At 41.6% G+C, this 20,103-nt stretch overlaps 1 protein-coding gene across 1 annotated transcript in view; it reads right to left on the bottom strand.

Moving 5' to 3' along the window:
* Positions 1-554: 554 nt before the first annotated feature.
* Positions 555-20,103, bottom strand: part of sorcs3b (sortilin related VPS10 domain containing receptor 3b) — a 40,436-nt gene continuing 20,887 nt past the window's right edge. Inside the window, exons 7-27 of the mRNA XM_041947332.1 lie at positions 19,863-19,981; positions 18,028-18,117; positions 17,595-17,774; positions 16,611-16,757; positions 15,626-15,728; positions 15,148-15,224; positions 14,958-15,049; positions 14,053-14,160; positions 13,728-13,845; positions 13,435-13,568; positions 12,730-12,843; positions 12,303-12,474; positions 10,482-10,668; positions 10,047-10,180; positions 9,560-9,683; positions 9,135-9,247; positions 8,679-8,813; positions 7,979-8,078; positions 6,970-7,075; positions 6,700-6,860; positions 555-1,671 (exon numbers count right to left, since the gene is read on the bottom strand). Of these exons, the coding sequence (XP_041803266.1) occupies positions 1,607-1,671; positions 6,700-6,860; positions 6,970-7,075; positions 7,979-8,078; positions 8,679-8,813; positions 9,135-9,247; positions 9,560-9,683; positions 10,047-10,180; positions 10,482-10,668; positions 12,303-12,474; positions 12,730-12,843; positions 13,435-13,568; positions 13,728-13,845; positions 14,053-14,160; positions 14,958-15,049; positions 15,148-15,224; positions 15,626-15,728; positions 16,611-16,757; positions 17,595-17,774; positions 18,028-18,117; positions 19,863-19,981 (2,579 nt within the window). The 3' untranslated portion in view covers positions 555-1,606. The remainder of the gene's footprint in view (positions 1,672-6,699; positions 6,861-6,969; positions 7,076-7,978; positions 8,079-8,678; positions 8,814-9,134; positions 9,248-9,559; positions 9,684-10,046; positions 10,181-10,481; positions 10,669-12,302; positions 12,475-12,729; positions 12,844-13,434; positions 13,569-13,727; positions 13,846-14,052; positions 14,161-14,957; positions 15,050-15,147; positions 15,225-15,625; positions 15,729-16,610; positions 16,758-17,594; positions 17,775-18,027; positions 18,118-19,862; positions 19,982-20,103) is intronic.

Raw genomic sequence — 20,103 nt, 5'->3', positions numbered from 1 at the left:
AATGGCATTTTGTTCACAGTAAGAAATATGATTCAAAACAATACGATTTGTATTTCATCGACAGGAATGGACAATATCATAGATCATGCACAACTCTGGGCCATTGCACAACTAGACTATTAGACGAGGTGTTTAATAATTTGTTTAATGTGCCAAGGAAACTTTAAAACAACCATGATGTATATATACAGCACTTGCTCACCCTAATGTAGTCCCAAGTCTTTTATCACAGGTGATTAGGGCATGCTATTGTAGAAAACAAATAGAAAAGAGGACATACAGCTTGTTGTGAGACTTAAGGTCATGGAAACATATTACTGCCTGTTCAGTGGGTCGACTTTACAATAAGTAGGATGAAGCTACTGTATAGATTTACATTCCATCTTATTCTATGTACAAGTTTTCAGGATTTCAACTTCTAAGGCCAGACTGTCATGTCCATACATCTCATTTTTGTTGTGTACCATCATCTGAGAAAAAGTCATTCCAAGCACCATGTTATCTTACAGAGCAACTACGTGTTTCTTTCTTATAAGCATTCACAACAGTCAGATTTTGACATTTATTTATATATATAGATATAGATATATACCTGTAGTCATAGGGCGGCAAATGCAAAAGTTTATCCAGAGCATAAAGTTAAAGGGGCTAATTTCACATAAAGAAATGATAACTAAACTTAAAATATTCAATTAATTATATTTCTGCTGTATGGAGGCAGAGTGCTATGTGTTCTGCCTTAAACAGGCAACTCTTTGTTGTGCGGGTTGTTTTCTCCATTAAGCATGTGGGGAAAAGACACGAAATCATAAAAAGAACACGAAGAAAAGGTTACACTTGACAAGTTTTATAGCCCGCTGGTTCAATTTATGAACAAACATTACGCTAAGAGGGAAACATTATCAACAAGTACTGTAAGATCTCCAAAACATTTTTATTACATCACATCATTTTAAGCCCTGATTTATATTTAGAATATTCCTTAACGGCCGAAATATCCTCATAGTAAGTCAGGATAATTCTGTCATTCAGCGCCGAAGTTAAAGCAACTTTATCAAACTCAGATTGAAACCGATACATTCTTTCTCTTGTACTGATCCGTGAGTTAATGGTACTTTTCTCATTGACCTTATATTAGGGTATTTTTTATAGCTTTTGAGGTATTATATTCCGGAAAGTCAGTCTGTTTTTCCTCTCTTGACATTATCGTAATTAAGAAGAAGGATGGTATGTCACAGGCAGTAAGGCGTTCATCAAAATTACACATCTGAATAGTCATGAATACTAATATCAACAGTACAGCCACGGTGTCCATACAGAGCTGTGGAATCCTGATGCTAATTGGACATTTTGAGCCGAACTTATCGGCCGATTTCAGCAATTCACCGCCGTCAAACTAGAGGCCCTGGAGTCTGGCTCAGTGGTCTGATCTTCATCAAGTGTTGTAAAGTAGATACTAACTCTATCCATGTGAGTTAAAAACATGACTTTGAACGATAGCAGCTATCAGCGTGGAATAAATGAAAAAACAGTGCCAACAAAGCAAACATTTTCAGCACAATTGTAACACAACAATCTGTACTTACTCAGTAACAGAGCGCTTGTTTTAGACATTAGTACAGTTTGGAAATTCCCTTGTGACAATTCTCTCCATATTTCTTCCACCTCCACCTGAAAGCATGCAAACAAATAATAAAAATAGGCTAAATACAGGGACAGTCCACTGCTTTGACATCACATTTTCACGTTTTGAGAACATGATAAAAGAATTATGAGAGAGAGTCTCTGCAAAACAACACAACTTTGAGCTGGAATCAGTGATATCTTGGCTTTATCTGCATGACATTGATTTTGGAGTGCAGCAGTAACCTTTAACAGCCTTTGACATCAACCGAACAACTCAAAGTTCAATCTCGCTTTACTTGAAGATCAAATGGTTTGTATCAGCTTTTGCACTTCCCCGTGAAGTCATCAGCCAAGTATTTTTGTTAAACAGTCCCCTGTTGTCTCAAAGGAACTTGACCTATGCAGGCAGGGCTGAGCTGGTGATGGAGGGCCCATGAGATAGGATCGCTGTGACAAGTGGGGTCGTTCAGATTGTGCAGACACCAGCTCTTTCAAAGGTGGCACTCTTACGGTATCTTCCAACTGTGTCAGTAGATTAAATTCAGTGATTTGTGCAAAGCTGCATGAAGCCGATTCCATGTTTGCCCAAATAACTAATAAACTGGCACTTAATTCATCAAGGTAGAGATCTGGCAGTCAGTTCACATTTGCTAAAGAAAATATGATTTATGAGAATTAAATTGCTTATACATGGAGTATATTTTAAGATTAAAATCTATGTAGTCTGCAGAAGAATTTTTACTGGCTCATGAGCCTCACCAGAAGTTACTATATCAGTCTATGCCAGCCAGGATTGGCTGCATTCAAGGAGTATCAAGGAGGGAAGACACCTGGGCCCGTATGCAGCAAATGGCTAAAAATAACATTTTGCACTGCAGAAAGTGGAAGATTCAAGTTAAAACCCTTTCACTTTTACTGCTACTCGCAAGTTTAAGATTAAAAGCTAATTATCAAGATTAGTCCAACTTGAGCATGTTTGGATTGATTGTACAAAATAATTTTTGTGATGTAGCTCGTCTACCAGCAGCAGAAATTCTTTCCTATTGCAGTTAAGTTTTCTTTTTGGTTTGATTTCAGCCAATTTCCTATTCTTTCATGCAAATTTCCATATCTGGATATCAGATTTTTGTCAATTTCACATCTTACAGTTTTTCCTCAATCGCTTTGGTGCTTTTCTCACATCACTCCTAAAATTTAGACAGTTAGTGCATTTCTCAAAACAATCAGTGCAAACTGCAAAACCTAGTGGATAACCTGCAAAAGCACATTGCTCGCTAAAAATGGATTGTCCATCTCTCGAAAGCAAGTATTTATGTAAACTGTCAGTGTCATCAAATTGAGAAGTCTTGACACCATCGTGTATGAACACGATAGTCAAAAGGCTTTGTCATGTTTTCATTATGACAGTTTATTCTGTCAGTGTTTTCCAATGCCAAAAAAGGTCTGAACTCGCTGACACTACTTGAAAATTCTCAAGACAACACTCTACACTATTTGTACCACCATTTGAAAACAACAGCAAAGTTACACATTGCTGTAGTTTGGGGAGTAAGTGAGTACAAGACACTAAAAACGTACGTTTCACATTTTTACTGTATATGTGCTTTGCAATTCTACAGCTTGTGCAAAAGAAAAATACACTGCAGTCACTTATTTAGAACAAACATGAGAAACACCCTTTGGGTAGAGCTGTGCACAAATGTGAACAATTTAAGAGTACATATTGTAACTGAACATAGGTAAATCATTCTGGCACATCCTGATGTTCCTGTCTGTCTGGCCACATAATTTTAAATTTAGGAGACATTTTTAGGAAAAAATGAAAAGGTATAAAATCTGCTTGACAAAATTTGGTAACTAGTTCAACAATTTTGTATGTCATGACTTAATAAAATGAAGACTTTTAGTTTTATTGGCAATGACTATTCAGCATCCATGAGTATAGTTCATTTTGACTGACGTCACAGTGACACCAGAGAATTGTATGAAAACAACTGAAACGTGTCCAAAAACATTTGCAACTGCTTCAGAGGAAGGAGAAATTGCTACTATGATGTGCACAAATGACTAAACGTTGTGGAGGTTGAACTGAGAATTTTCATTCTGATCTGAGAAAAGCACCAAAGCGACTGAGAAATACTGTAATTTCAAGTGGAGACAACAACCTGCAATAACTGAATTTTTTGGTCACTTGCGGGCAGCAGAAGCAAGTTGTGAACACAACATTAACATAAAGTCACCTTTTAAGTTGAAATGGCAAAATACAAAAGGTTGCATTCTGTTTTATTTATGTTCTACACAGCCTCCACACTTTTTTATAATCAGGGTTGTTGGCAAATAGTAGCTTATTCACACAGGCAGCAGTGCGGAAGCAATATTATCATTTATCTGGATGGTTTGTAGCTTGACAAATGTCAGTCAAATATTTCACTCTCTTTTAGCTCTGTTTTGGTCTCCACCAACTCCTGAGGGAAACATCTGGCTCTTCAGCTGCTAAATGTCGCTAAATGCTTCAGAGACTTGTTGCTAACCTTGTCTGTATGCCATTTTCTTTTTTTTTCCAATAATAAATAATCTAGCAGGTGTAGGTATAAATCCATGTATCTGATGTTGTTAATACTTGTGATTAATCATGTGATTACTTGAGAGTTGCTCTCAGAAGCTACACTCTTACACTCTTACACTGGGCAGGAGTAAGCTGCTTGATAAATGTGCTTCATTCTTCACACTCAGCTCAGAACGTTTTTACCCCTAAATTGGCTCTTTGGACCAACTTTGAGTGGTTTGAGTTAGCTTACATCACACCAACCTTTATTCAAAGAAGTTTACTTCTCCCTCACTGGGAATGGGAATTCAGGCCGGTCTAGCAAGAAACAATTCATGTCTAGAGGATGGTGGTTAAGTAAATGCCACTGTTTTGCATCTCTAACATTGGGAAATACTGATTTGATGGCGGGACAGATCCGTTCTGACCACCTCCTGTCCTCTCTGCGCAATGCGTCATCCCGAATGTCTTTTACGGCTTAACACTCTCCTATTTCAACCCAAATGCAAACCTCTACTCATTATGATACATGAGCCCACGTGAGCTGTCATGTTAATCATTCAGAGGCAATTTGTATTAACATAAATCAAATTAAGATCCTTAACTTAACTTGCATTCAGATTTTTCATGGTAATCCCTCACATCCTGTTTTAAAGTCGTCCTTTTAACACTTATGAGTTTTGACTGATTTGACTTCATAGCTCTCGCTGCACTGAAACAACCATCTATGACAAGACAGACTCTTCTTCCTCCTCTTCTTCTTCTTTGAGCTTTTAAAGCCATTTGGACTCAAATGAGAACACATAAAATCACTGAGCACAGATATTAATTAAATTACAATTGGTTAATGTTGGTAGAAGGCTTGTTTCCACACTGGCTGGCACAATGGAAAATAACCCTAACCCTCTACTATTCTGTTTATACTCACTTTATTTCAGATGCAATTAAATCTACACATCGGAGTATTCACAATGTAATAGTGAGAAACAACTGAAGGCAATATTCGTTCATTCAACAGATGATTGAAATAGATAGACTGGAAGATTCTATACATTCTATACAACAGACTCAGCTATGTGTTTGCACCTCAGCCAAACTCAGACTGCACGAGAAAACAAACCAAGCTTCAGAGCATTAATGAAATCTTAAAACAGCAGGTTGTAAATTGATTTAATCAAGCCCCAAATCAAAAGGTCCCATGCCGGTCTGCCCTTTTGTAAACAAACACTTTTCGAAAGTAACCAAAAAGGAGTTAATCTGTTTCAGATCAGCAAGGGCTCGGAAAGGTAGAAACAGCTGAGAAATGAGGAACAGCAGAAAGTGCTGAGTGACCAGAAAAAAGACCTGCAGCCCACATGTCAGTGTCAGGAGCGCTGCAATGCTACCTTTGTCAAAGAAATCCAGACTGTCTGCAGGGACCGAATAGTTCTCATCTAAAAGGCATCACGGTGGATGTCAGCCGTAGCACTCAAAAAGTTAACTTGTCATTGTGATGTCTGGTTGCTGCGGTCCTAGTGTGCAGTTTATAAAAATGTGGCATTGATAACAACGTCCCAGCGCCTTAGATGTTCACAGCACTTCGACGTGCAGTCGCCTCATTCATAGATTTATAGCACTCTTCTAGTGTACCGACCACTCAAAGGGCTTCAATTCAACACAGCAAGTGCACAGCAATTTTGGTGTTCAGCGTTTTGCCCAAGGACACTTCGGCACACAGAGCCGGGGATTGAACCACCGACCTCCTGATTGGTGGATGACCCGCCCCGCTTCCTCCCAAGCACAATGCCATCCCGTTTTATGCTCACATTAAATGCAGGTTACAATTTATTCAAAACAGATGCTCAGTGATGTGTTTGTGGGGCAATAAAATGTTAATCAGTATCAGTCTCTTGCACTGACAGATTTTCTTTAAATCCTGTATTAATGCGTCTGAGTGGAACACAAATATTCTGTGTTTAATTCAGTCTTGGAATAACAAAATGCATCACAGCTGTCGGACACTGTAGTTTTGACTCTATCTCCTAATAAAAATCTCCTAAAATACATCCACTTAAAATCAGTGGTGGAAAGTAACTAAGTATTCAAGTCAAATTCTTTTGTTACTTGTACTTGATATTAATTTTATAAGAATTTTTACTTTTTATTGTCTTGTTACTACATTTGTTTGGTACCTGCAGTTACTTTGCAGATGAAGATTTTATGAACCCCATCATGCAAGCAAATTAGTTAAAATGGGTACAGTAATAAAACACTGTTTGCATATTTCTGAATCAATAATAATAATCTAATGGTATAATATATAGTAATGTAGCAACAACAGAGACATTTTTTAGCTGTAGTAAGTACTTTTATAATTGAAGCACATTTTCTCGATAATACCCATGTGCTTTTGCAGTTTTAGAGAGCTTTTTTAAATTGTGGTACTGCTACTTTTACTGCGGTGAAAGATCTTAGAACGTCTTCCGCCACTGCTTAAAATGCTGTACATTCTGCACAACACTAATCATTATTAAAAGTGGCTGGCGTACCTCTGCTCCTGGCCTCCAGCTCCTTCTCCATGAGCTCTTTCGGAGAGGGAAACTCGCTGAGCTTGACCTTGGACATGTTGTCGTTCTGGCCGACTGTACTGATCACTTCCGGCTCCTTCTCGTGACTGTCCTCAGTCTGAACGTGGATCCAGGGGATTTTCCTAATGACACGCAGTTAAGTGGAGCACCTGTGTGAGCTTTTCACCAACAGCGGCTTCTGATTTACACGTGAACTCAATACAATGCGGCCTCTTATCGACCTGAGCGCACCTTTTGAACTTGTAGATGAAGAACGCCGCTAAGCCGACGAACACCACAGTGAGCAGCATCAGCATGGCCGACCCACTGTGGATGGAGTTTGAATCCACCAGTGGTGCTGAAAGACAAACACACCACATTATGACCAAGACAAATGAGCTAATCCCTTTCTTTTTTCCCCACTAAACCATGTCTTATTTCAAGGAGATTACTTTCATTACCCGTGTCATGTAACAACTGCAGGTACAGTTTGAAGAGCTGCTCCCTGCATGTCGTCCCCTCAGGGTATTAAAAGGAATCTTTAGGAGGTCTCCTCCCGCTCCCTGGGGTCCGTCATGCAGGTAGCTTATGCATAGTCATGGCTTTTTAAATGCTGAGACGCAGTATTCAAAGTATTCCCCCTCGCCGCCCGTCTTTCTCTCCTCCAGAGAGACGCCTATGAAGTCTATGACCTTTCTGGATCATTTTAAAGGCAACCCAGACCTTTGTATGCAGACACAAATGAAGACAGATCCGTTGGTGGATGAAAAGGGTAAAGCCACGCAGGGTTGATCGACACGTTTTTGCGATATGCTAATGACCCGCTGACCCTGACGATTTCCTCAGTGCATACCAAACGCCTTCTTTGTCAATCCTGTCATTGATCGGCTGATTTCAAAGAGTACTACTGTCTCACAGCCTCAGGTGCGAAACTGATGCGCTGTGAAAGATATTTAAATCCTGTGATATACTGTATCATATAAATCTCACTCAGGGAATACTGTTGCCTGGTTTGATTTTTTTCAGTGTTTGGGCAGAACTCAATGTCAAATCATCCCAAGAAAGACGCGTGGCTTATCTTCTGCACATCAGCAAGCTGAACAAATGCACCGTGGATGCGTGGATATACTGTAGTAAACAGGCATAAACCCGAGCTAAGATCTGAACGCTTTGTGCTTATTTACCCGGAAAAGGTTGTTAAATGTAACAATTGGTCCAAGTGTGTGCAGAAATAAGAGGCCAAGGTTACAAAGAAACTTACCCAAAGTTTGCTGAGTCATGTACACAATGATGCGAATGTCAGCTTTCAGCTCAAACTGGATCAGGCCTTGGTTCAGGGCAGTGACAAAAATATCTGATATCTGTTTTGGGGATTCAAGACAAAACAAAGAAACAAAAAACAGAATGATATATTATGCAACAATAAATAAGAACAAATCTCTCTCTCTCAACTTTCTTAAAGGAAGTTAGTTAAAAAAAAAAATCTTTCAAGCATTTCAAGATTGACACCATGCTCATGTGTGTGTGGAGCTTGAGCCAGGAGGGGGCTAGCTTAGCTTAGCATGATGACTGGATCCAGATGGAAACAGTTAGCATGGCTCTCTCAGTTGTTAAAAAATTCAGCTATCACCAACAACATTTAACTTGTCAATTTCACATTTCTATTGTGTGTGAAATAAATAAGCAAGGTACACAGTAATGTGTTCATTTAGTTAGCTTCTGACCTTCAGCCTAACCTAAATCATCGAACTCTTGGCAAAAAAAGCAAATCAATAAATGTCTTTAAACATGTTTGATGGCTCCTTAGTAGCTAGTATGAAAAAGTAAATAAACACCAGAGCCAAAATCAATGAATCAAATTATTTCCTAGCTAATAATATCATATTATTTTATGTTGCGTCAGTGGAAGTGAAACAGTGAAACAGAACTAATACAACATTTCTACACATCGTTGTTCTCACCGTCTCTAGAGCCTCCTCGCTGCTTCTCTTGTGCTCACTTGATGTACGCTCATCAGGTAGAATAAAAAGCTCGGCTGTACTTGGAAGTCCAGGGTACAAAGACACCAGCAGCTGCTCTTCAGGTACACCAGACACCTGCAGCAACAGGACAACGCAACAGGCAGGCATGACGGCATGACTCCACTATGGGTGTTAGAGTTTGGACTTTTACTTCTGAGCTAAAGTCAAACTGTCCAAACCAACACCCGGCAAACATCCTGACATCTATTCAAATTCAAACAAGACCACATCGTCATCAAAGGTAAACTAAAAAGAGACAGTTTCTCATGTTGGACCATAAAAAATCATGACTGCTGTATCAGTGCTGCACACAGGTATAAAATAGTAATGGCCCTTAAAGCCATTGGTGGCCGGCGTTCTCAGATCAGATCTCAGAGCAATGGGGACGTGATGTACCTGTGACAGCGCTGTCCGCACCACGCGCCCTATGTCCTCCCTCCACTCGGGGATGTCAGGATTGTGCTCATCAAGAGCTGGCGAGAACGACAGCAGCAGCGACCTGAAGAACTCTGGCAGAAAGATGAAGTGATGGTCTGTTATAATACGAACGCTTCCTCTGCTTTCGTTTGTGATTAATCCGATGTGCAGTTTTGTCTTTTTTCATTTGGTAACATGCGCCTTGAAGTTAATTGCTCCTCGAGATTTCGTGTTCGCCCACCGTGACATTTTATTCATTAGATAAGTCCACGCTGACATCAACGTGGCGCCGCTCGCAGGGTGGACTGAGAGGCATCGCACTTTCCCCGAGATAGCATATTGCATATTCATGTAACGTGCATTGCACCAATTAAAGCGCTTTGAAGACTGTCTTCCCCACTCACCTTTAACAGTTATAACTTTTGAGTCCTGCATTATGGTGCTCCCAGAAGCAACCTGGACCGTGACCTTGTTTTTTCCCTCTCTCTGAAACGTGTAAGAGATGCTTCCCTCCAAGGTTATAATGGGCTGGATTTCAAAAGGAAAAACACAGAGAATTTCATAGGAAAAACCCGCATCCTCTCAGCCGAATATAGAATACTCCATGCAGCCCTTGACATACTGTATAATGAGGAGGTGCTGCAGTGAACACAATCAACGTGATAAATAAATATGACCAGCCACCCTTGCTGGATCCTCCACAAAGGCGCGGGCCAGTCACGTGTAGTCACAGTTCGCATGATTTGTGCGAAAGCTCGGTAGATTTATACTTTGTGAAGATTTGCACAAGGACGTCAGGAGAAGAGTGGGAGAAAGGAAAAGGCTGTGGGGTGAACTGTGGAAATCAGTTAGTGTGGAACAATAGTGATAGTGGGAGGAGAAGTTTCTCACCTCAGAGCTGTTATCAAACCACCAGAAGAAGGTCAATGTTCTGGTGTGACTCGGCCAAACCACCACAGTCAGATTAGCCTCCTTCCCCCGGATGGCCACAATAGGAGCGGAGAGATATACACGCTCCACTGGACCTGAGCCAACAACAACACACACACACACACGCACACATACATGCATGCACACGTGTGCATACAAATAAACGCACCCACACACAAAACACACCAATGTTCAGCAAACGCGGAGTGCTATTGTGATCACGGCTGATGTACATTTAGCTCCGGGTGTTTCTGCATTTTCCAATGCATTAAAGTAACACAACCATGACCGAAATGAAATTCAGCGGAGTGGGAATGTGACTATCCATGAAAGAGAAGAGGTTCATGCTATGTGCGCTGCGGCAGGAATGAGTAATGATGTTTCTTATTCACGTACTGGTGATGTGTAAAAACAGCGTGCTGCTGTCAGATCCCTGGCCGTTTTCAGCAGACGCTGTCACTCGGTAAATCCCAGTCGCTCTGTAGATGTGCTTGATGCCATCATCAGTCCTGCTCAGGTTAGAGTATGTGATCTTGATGCCGTCCCCGAAGTCTAGCTGGATGCTGGTCCTCTGTGAGTCTCCCTGTGGACAGGCAGCGAGACATGGCCTCTGTCACTACGGCTTAGGTCAGATACGTCAATTAGACCACATACGAGCGAGGTAAGCCCAGTCCACTATGAGAGTGCTGGGGCTGGGTCCTAGTAGACGTGTCACAAACACTTTGTTGGTGAATACCAATGGATGGAGACAGAAAACCAACCGAGAAAAGATGAGGAAAAGTAAAAAGCTGCAGAGGCAAAAGAGGCCATGAAAGCATCCCAAAGTAATAAGAATCAATTTATAATGTGACTGAGGAAATCATCCACAGCAAAAAACATTCCCATTATTAAAGTGTTTTTCACACAAATTAGAAAAAAAAAAACCCCACATATATTCTCACTAACCCCTACTGGCATCCAGCCATCCAGATAGCTTTGGTTTTATTTACTCACACTTCCAGGTGTCTGTTCTATAAGATTTCTGGCACTACAGTAATATAACAGGTCAACAGGGCTTCTTATGTGGTGCTCACAATAATAAAAAAAAAAAAAACACTTAGATTCAATAACAGTTTTTCTTTCCAGAGACAGTGTGCCTGTCCTAACATGTGTACCTAACACATGTTAGGTACACTTGTAGTTCCAATGAAATCTGCTCACAGTGAGAGCTGAGGATTATCCAGATTTATGATACTGTTTGTTTAATTAACCACAAACAACATTTCAGTCATCCCCGCTGCATTAAGTTATTTAAAAACACGGTCAAATAAAAACTATCTGCATGTGTACACTAGAGGTAAGAGGGAAAAATACGGCTCTCGGGGTACTGGTCTGTTGCTGTCGGTCGGTTCACCACTTTGAACCAGACTGAAATATCTCTATTAGAGTGACACATTCATGGTTCCCAGAGGATGTATCCTAGCAACTTTAGTGATCCCCTGACTTTTATGGGAAATTTTGTGGGAAATACCAAAAGCTGTGGGATGGATTGCCATGAAATGACACTGGAACGGTGAACTAATAAACTGAATCAGCATTTTGAGCATGATAGCATGTTGGCGTGGGCATTTAGCTCTCAGAGCCTACAGACGCACACATCATTGTAATGGGGAAAATCTAAACTACAAGCTTTTCTGTGTTTGATTATAGTTTGTTAGGTGGAGACAGCATTTTTTGTACTGAAGAAGATACTCCATTTGTGTGTGTGTCCAGGCCAGTGATTACCAAGACACTGCATTACTCAAGCAACACTCACACAACAATATTGTTGGCAGCATGTTGTGTGTTGTTATGAAGTTCATTATATCAGAGTCTGACCAGGGCGAGTTTGTAGAACTGGGCTAGCGGCCAACCTCCACATCGCCAGCTGTTGTCCTGAGGTCTCCGTCTCTATTTTGGTTGCTCGCTTCACTAAAACTACCGTTGCTGATCCTGGATAACATGTATCATAAAGCCGGTTATGGCCGGTCTCTGAGTGGGAGAGGTGGAGAGTAGCCGCTATGTCACAAGCCACACCATCAAAATCATGTTTGGAGATAAAACAAGATGGGAAAAACCCGTCTACAAGTGATAGCCAACAAAGTGGCCTACAGCCATGCTAGTCTAGTTGGAATTCGGTTGAACCGACCCTTCACACTAATGACAACTAAAACCGGACCTTTTGTTGATATGACTCACATCATCCAGGTACACCATGAAAGTGACGTTGCTCCCAACAGCGGCGCTGAGCTCTCCGTGACTGGTGGACAGCCGGAGGCCACGAGGTGGTCTGGGACGACACGCCTGCCTCCTGGGCGAGTACACGTTCCTCCCTCCCTCTTTACAGTTGTTGGACAAAACCTTCCGATACCTTAGGAGCATGACGTTAAGTAAGTATCATGTTATAATCCCTTATTACACGCGAACAGAATACAGCATGAGCTATGTACTAATTTCCATAGCATACATCTATAGTGCTTTGTACTAACTATGTGGAACTGGGACACAGTTTAGGTTTGGGTTTACTCAGAGCATTATTTTCTGTTTGTGTTCTAGACAATATGACTAACACGCTGGAATGGAATAATATTGTTTTGTGATGGATTGAACATTGGGGGCCACTTACCCTGTGCTGTTAAGGAAGCTTTGGCTGCTGCTGCAGCTTTTAGCCGCACCATTTGGATTAAACCAAAAAGCAGGGGAGCACTTCCCGTCTGCCTGGCGCTCCCACCCGTAATCACTGCCAAAAAAAATAAAAAAAATAACACGACACTTCATGAAATGATAAACACTGCTACTCAAATAATCTGGCTTCTACAAGCTTTTGTAGTGGGGCAAATGCTTCGCAGTTGGAGCTTCATGGCATATTTTAAGACCATAAGTAGAGACATGATTGTCAGACAAGCAGGATCAAACAGAATTTCAGACGGATGGATAAAAGATATTCAAAATTCATTTAGCGATTCATTATTAATTGAATTCTAATAAGTCACTTGACATTATGCAAATTACAGTAGCACAATGAAAAGTTCCTAACTTCCATCTACAATTTCAAAACTATAATTAGATTCAATGGATACAGCTACATTGGTTATCCAGCAAATGTGCAATGTAAGATGGATATTAAGGCATATGAAGTTCTGTAAACTGAAACTTCGGTTTTGATTACAAATGTCTACATGCAGCCGTAATTAAGTGCAATTGAATTAGATGTTCAAAGGAGAGGGGCTGTTTGGTAGACATGTAATGAAAGAAATTAAGGATCACAGAGGACAAAAGTCTGAGTTACAGTATAGTCCCAGTTGGGAAATCTGAGAGGGGAAGTCATTACCATTCAAAATCATAAGCTGTGCAGAGGCACGGCTCTGAGGAATAGATCCTTGAATAGTCCTGGGCCAGCATGCAACGGTTGCCTGGCCGGCGCTTCATATAGATCTGCTTCTCACCCATCACACACAGCTCTCCCTATCAAACAAGGAAAAGGTAGAAAGAAGGAACGAACACGGAGGCAGGAAGATTTCTGTTCACACGTTAAGCGAGTGTACTGTGTTTACAGTGACGACGGACAGACGTGCAGCTCTTGAAGTCGGCAACAAATCAGTAATATTTAACATTCCCAGCTACCTTGTTGTGCAGGTGCCACGTCTGATAATCTCCATCCATGCATCTCCTGCTAAAGAGGCCCTTGTAGTCGATCTTGATCAGCTGCCACTCTGACCGATGGCTGAAGTGTCCAAAGAAACTGGAGGATGATTCACAAAAGACTATCTTGAGATACAGATACAAGCTTGTCACAAATGCTGACAGACAAGATAACGTCCCCTTTGATGCAAAGGTGGGGAAATCAGGTGGACATTTCTTTGATCACACCCACAGAAAGCTAATCCTTCAAGCCTGATATTTGTTTTGTTTTCTTCCTGCTGGACTGTGCTCGTGCGTCTCTGCTTACGTGATAATGTGATTGTCAGATTCCGGCTCCATTAAAACACCATCCACATACAGTGGTGCCAAGGAGAAACTGTGACGGTCCCATTTTTTTCCTTCGTCTAGACTGATCCTGCATCACAAAGGAGGGGAAAAAAAAAGAGCCAGCTGTCATTGCGCGAACATCTGTCTGTCTATCCATCCATGTCTATCTATCTGCTGTGGCTAAATATATTGTTTCCTCCGTGCACACAACATTAAACATCACAGGTTAAGCAGTGAAAAACAAGGCTTGAAGAAATATGGATTTCAGGTCATTTAGCTTTTGCCACAGTTGAAAAATGAAGCACCTTGGATTCTCTGTTTTTTTTTTTCTCTGAAAAATTATCTTGACACCCAGCTGAACAACAGAACAAATGTTCCTCGGCGCAGGTAAATTTTTGAAGGCGACAAAACAACGGAAAAGAGAGATATGACTCAGGCTGTAACATTAGAAATGGATTTTGGGGGTTTCAAATCACCTTTCCCGGAGCTTAATCACTTGTGACAGGGCTGTGGTGAGCAGGGACATCAAAGTAGATAGTGTTACAAAGCTCCCACAATACGGGGCACTTATGAGGGCATTCTCAGTCTCATATTTCTACCCCGCTCTACTTTTCATTTACATAAAAGCACTCAAACCATCATATCCAACCAAGAGTACAAAGCTGAAACAGACTCTCTTCGGTTAGAAATGAGTCTGACAGTTGTGAAGCTGCAGCGTCTATACAATAATCATGCAAACTTTGCCCATCAGCATTTCAAAACATTAAATGTAATCATACGCTGCATCAAACCTAGAGAAAAAATGAAATTATTCTCGGGCAATTTCCCACAACAACTCCAACACCTATAGCTCCAACCTATTGCAATTATGACGTCATTACCTACCATAAGTGGCGAATAGGTGTCGCTGCATGTAGGACTGCCAGCATCGCCCCTCCATTGTCAAGAAACCAAACGTTGTGCTCTTCATCAAAAATCTACATCGGTGCACATTGGAAAAACACGTTTTGCTCCACTCATGAAAGCACACTTTGTATATAAACACATGCAGTGTGTAGACCCAGATGGGTCTCACCTGTCTCCAGCTATTCCCTGCATCAGATGTTATAAACATCCCAAGGTTGGTGGAGGACAGCTCTGTTCCGATGTTCCCTGAGTACAAAAAGATGAATAATTTCACTGTGTATTTACATAGCAAAGGCTCCATAACACACCTATGTGCACAATCAACTGATAAAATCGTTAAGAGTTATTTTGCAAATCTGCGTGCGTGCTCATTTTCCTCCGGAGGACACGTTTATGACTTACTGCAACCTAATCAGCTCCCCCAAAATATGAGATTTAGGAGCTGAAGCTTCAGTATCTGATTTCAATGACAGAAAGAGGGCACTGTGTGATTAGTTTTTTGCGGTTGCACGACTACAATGCATTTATCTGAGAAAGGGGGGGATGCCTGTGATGATGAAAAATTAGCAAAGCCTCACCACTTATGTCAAGTATGATCTGATCAGCTTCATTTACAAATCAAATGCACGTCCTTCAGGTAACTCTACCTGTAGCCACGATGATGCCTGGTACAGACTTTTTGCTGGTGATGGGTCCGGACGTGTAGGGATTCTCTGACATCTCCAGATGAAGATGCAGCGAACAAAATGGCTGTCAACAGAAACGGATTCCAATACAGCACAGGTTGAGACAATATGTATCAGGCAGATCTTCGCGGAAGCAATTATAATTAGCTTTGCCTTCGAACTGTTCTTCCCATTGAGAGAAAAGTGCTAACATTTTCAGAGACCGTTTAGAAAACAAAGATACTTTGTTCCTCTCATCTCCCCTGCCAGACGATGGCTGAGAGGACACAGAGGGCATTTGAATTGTTTCATTCTAAAGCAAACAAGGCATGTAATTAAAATTCTCCAAGATGCACTGATAAAACTGGCAAAATTGATTGAAATCATTTTCACTCATCTCTCAGGCTGCAGCACACGGAAAAACATCAATAGGGCTTTTTAAACAGCTGAGGTTGGAGGGGGGTCAGAAAGCAGGCGAGAGCATAATGGTCATCGGTATGAGACAGAGAAATACAGTAACCTGCTGTTAACTGAACAATATACATTATCACTATAGAACACACAGAGTGGATTAGGTGAATATCGCACCTGCCGAATAACAGCACAGCCACATAGCCTAATGTAATTCAGCGTAATCTAACATTCATTAGTCCAGTGTGACTACAGGTAGTAAATTGAAATCACAGAGGTTAATGGAAAGTCTGGACCCCTGTAACTAAAGGCGGTGACACCCGGCGCCTTACAATGATAATAAGAACATTCCAGCCAAGCATCTCCTCGGCCATTTAGGAGGCTAAGAAGGCGAGCCGATGCCGAGGCTGGCACGTGGCCCTGCGCAAATATGGCTCCGAATCAAAGACCATCCGAAGCGCGGCTGATGAGCTTGAAACATTTGATGAATGATATGTGCCACACGCTTCATTTCGCACGAAGGCGAGCATTCATTCACGGCCGCCCGAAGGCTCACCAGGACGCAGTGAAGGTTATTTCCAGCCACATCAGCGGCAGGAGCCGGCAGCAGGGCCCACGTTTGTCCCTTGTTGTATGTGATGAAGCTCTTGATGTGATTGTCCACCAGTTTGTTGGCGAGGTACATGCCGTTTATCCCCTCGACCTGCGAAGGAAAACAGCAGAGTGGAAGAAGAATTCAAACCCTTCACTTGAGTAGAACAAGCACTGCCGCAGCGTTATCAGCAAAATGCTTTTAAAGCACTCATTACACAGAAAGGCCTCTGTCAAAGTTATTACTGAGTCCCTTTGCAAGCAAAAATGTCAAACAGTTGCTTCTACTAGCTTCTGAAATGAGAGGATTTGCTGTTTTTATACGACCCCGATTCCAAAACCTCGCTCCATCCTCGCTTGTGAGCGACTGAGCCTTTCCAGGATGCTCCTTTCATACCCAGTCATGATACTATCACCTGTTACCAATCAGCCTGTTTACCTGTGGAATGATCTAAACAGGTGTTTTTGGAGTATTTCACAACTTTCCCAGTCGTTTGTTGCTCCTGTCCCAACTTGTTTGCAACACGTTGCTGGCATCAAATTCAGTATAAGCAGATATTTATAAAAATCAATGAAGTTGATGAGGTAAATATTAAATATTAGTCCTTGCGACGTTGTCAGTTGAGTACATGTCATAAAGAATCAGCAAATTATCATATTCTGTTTTATTTAGGTTTTACACAGCACCCAACCTTTTGGGAATCCAAAAAACACTGCATTTCAGGCACTTTCCAAGCAAAAATGCTGATGAGGATTTGCAGCTCTTTGCTGGTTTATTTCAAAATAAATATCTGGTTGGTCAGACAAACACAGAAATTTCAGTACGTCACCTTAGGCTCTGAAAAATGCGCCATTCTTGACAACTACTACTACGAGTATGTGAAATATCTGGAAGGGGAATTGGCGGCGCAGTGACAGCGGCAGCCCATGAACGAGACCAAGTACGCACCTTGTAAAAGTCAACCAGTAGGTTACCGGCGGGTCCTCTGCTGGTTCTCAGATTCTCTAATGAAAGGGTAAAGAAGACCCCGGGGGAGTCTGAGATATAAAGGCTGTAAGTGTTGTTCTGATTCCACTCCTGGACTGCAGCAAACACCTGCTTCTCATCTGTACTGATAATATGCATGTCCTGCAGGAGGTTGTGGGTCAGAGAAAGAGAGATGAAAAGAGAGAGTGGGTGAGAATGACGGGTGCAGGCGAGAAAACAGGAAAGAGGCTTAAAAAGAGAGGCCATGAGCTGCTGCAGTTTAACAAAGTGGGACACCTCTTACAAACTAACACTGAGGAAACTGAAGCGATTCAAAACAAAAACAATAATAATTTTTCTCTGTTGCAATACATCTTCTGTTATCCGACGGTTATTTGTGGACATCGGCGCTTACCTTCGGGAGACAATACTTAGGTAATTTCATCTGCTTGAAGGATTCTCTCATGTAGGAGACAAAGTAGCTGGCTCGTCCTGACTTGGTTACCTTTGCAAAGAAGTCAAAGAGGCTTTGTCACTCTTCAAATAGACCACATACTGCGCATATTTCAGCATCACTTCATCTAACTTGTCTTTTTTTTCTCAGTTTTAAGCCAGTGACTCTTTTATTTGTACATTTCCGTTCTGATTGATGCCACGAGTGTGAGCTCGTGCTGCATGGAGAGGACCATCCGGAAAAATGACAAACATCAAAATGGGATGGGAGGCTTTCGCACGACACATGCGAGACAACTTGCCAACAACCCAACTGCGACTCTGTCGTGAAATGAGGACATGAAGCTGAAGTGTTTCCTGATGGAGGTGTATTAATTCACAACGCATGGCCGACTTGATAAAACGCTTGCAATTTTACTCAGCATTCCACTGTCGAAAGCAGACGGAAATTACAAGCACAACAGATATTATTATCATTATCTCAATTAGTCTAAAGGAAAAGAGGCACTGAAAATTGTGTTGGCTTTATCTACAGTGCGTCTTGAAGATCTTAGTGCACTTTCCCATCCACTTACAGGCAAGGCAACACCACTTGATTGCTTATTTTCTAATCAACCAGAAGGATGGCGTTTGTCCCCCAACACACTACATTAGGGCTCTAATGGAATAATCTATCGAAAATCAATGAGCTGCATTTTCCCAGGCCACATTTTTGAGGATGTTGCACTTGGCTGTTCCTTCTCTCCCAAGAGACTTCGGAGGTGTTGAAGACTGCTTATTTCGCTGTAGCCCAATCGATAACCTCATTACTCTTTGTCAAGTTAAATCCAACTGCCCCAAGCAATGAAAGTCACAAGAAAGTCATCCGTGCCGCCGCGGCTCGGCGCAGACGCTCACTGTGTCCAGTTATTTTCACCAGCATCTTCCTCGCGTCTGCCTCCGCCTCGACGGTCAATCTCATCTCAGCTAAATGCAATTTGGGCATTTTATTGAATCACCATTTCTGAACCACGCTCTGATATTTCCCCCCCACCCCACCCGTCATACATTTCCATTCTTACATCGCAGCCGTTTCAATCAAGACTGTGGATTAAGTGTGTTGAAAGTGAAACTGGGTCACCGCTAAAGTATTGCTGCTGCAACATCATATCATATCAAAAGATTAAATCTGCGGATAAATAAATTTAAAAAAAGCAACAGCAAACATTTAGCGGCGCTCATTCAAAATGAGAGAGTGCAGAATGATTTACTACAAACACTGAGCCCCGGGAAACTACGATCATTTGATTTCTATCTTCCTGAAACTTAGTTGCAGTCTCACAAACGCATCAACACTGACCAGCAGAGAGAGAATTACTTAGCCGTGGATGGAAATCAATGACAGTGGAGGGCATTTGAAAATTTAATTTCTAATAATGACCCTGACTGCCGCTGTCTAATTGGAGTCAAAGTCAGAGCGAATGGTAATAAGGACACCAACCTGTCTATTCACCGTTCCGTCGCCGTGTGCTCTCTGCTAGCAAACACATTTTTCAGGCATGTCTGTGCAGAAACTCAAACACTGAAGGTGCCATGACATGAAGGAGACAAAGCATAATCAAAACACACACTGGGCAAGTGGGGAACAGGTGCATTGGGGAAAGCCATTACGTGGGTTTTGATGGAAAAGCGCGATTTGAGATGCACGAGAGACCGAAAGAAAAAAAAAAGAAAAGAAAAGAAAATTTCACAAAGACCGAAGCGTGAAAAGATGATGTTTAAATTTAACCAAAAATCGGAATCTGCTCCCATGCAAACCTGTGTGAAAACATATTCGTCCTGCACGACCAGTGAGTTGGTGTCCACGTGTCCAGGGAAGAGGTATTGCCTGTTGCCTTCTGTGCATCGTTGGGCTCTGCACTTCACATACTGAGCGCCTGGAAAGAGGCAAAAAAAAAAAAAAAAAAAAATCAATCAGAGGTAAATTACAAGCATTTACCCTCAAACAGTTCTTTGTGAGCACAGGAGCTGCTACACAGTACGCATATGCTAAATATAC

Source organism: Chelmon rostratus, chromosome 11 (genome assembly GCF_017976325.1).
Source record: "Chelmon rostratus isolate fCheRos1 chromosome 11, fCheRos1.pri, whole genome shotgun sequence".
Classification (NCBI taxonomy): domain Eukaryota; kingdom Metazoa; phylum Chordata; class Actinopteri; order Chaetodontiformes; family Chaetodontidae; genus Chelmon; species Chelmon rostratus.
The sequence above is the reverse complement of the archived record's forward strand: the minus strand, read 5'-3'. Positions and strand labels throughout refer to the sequence as shown.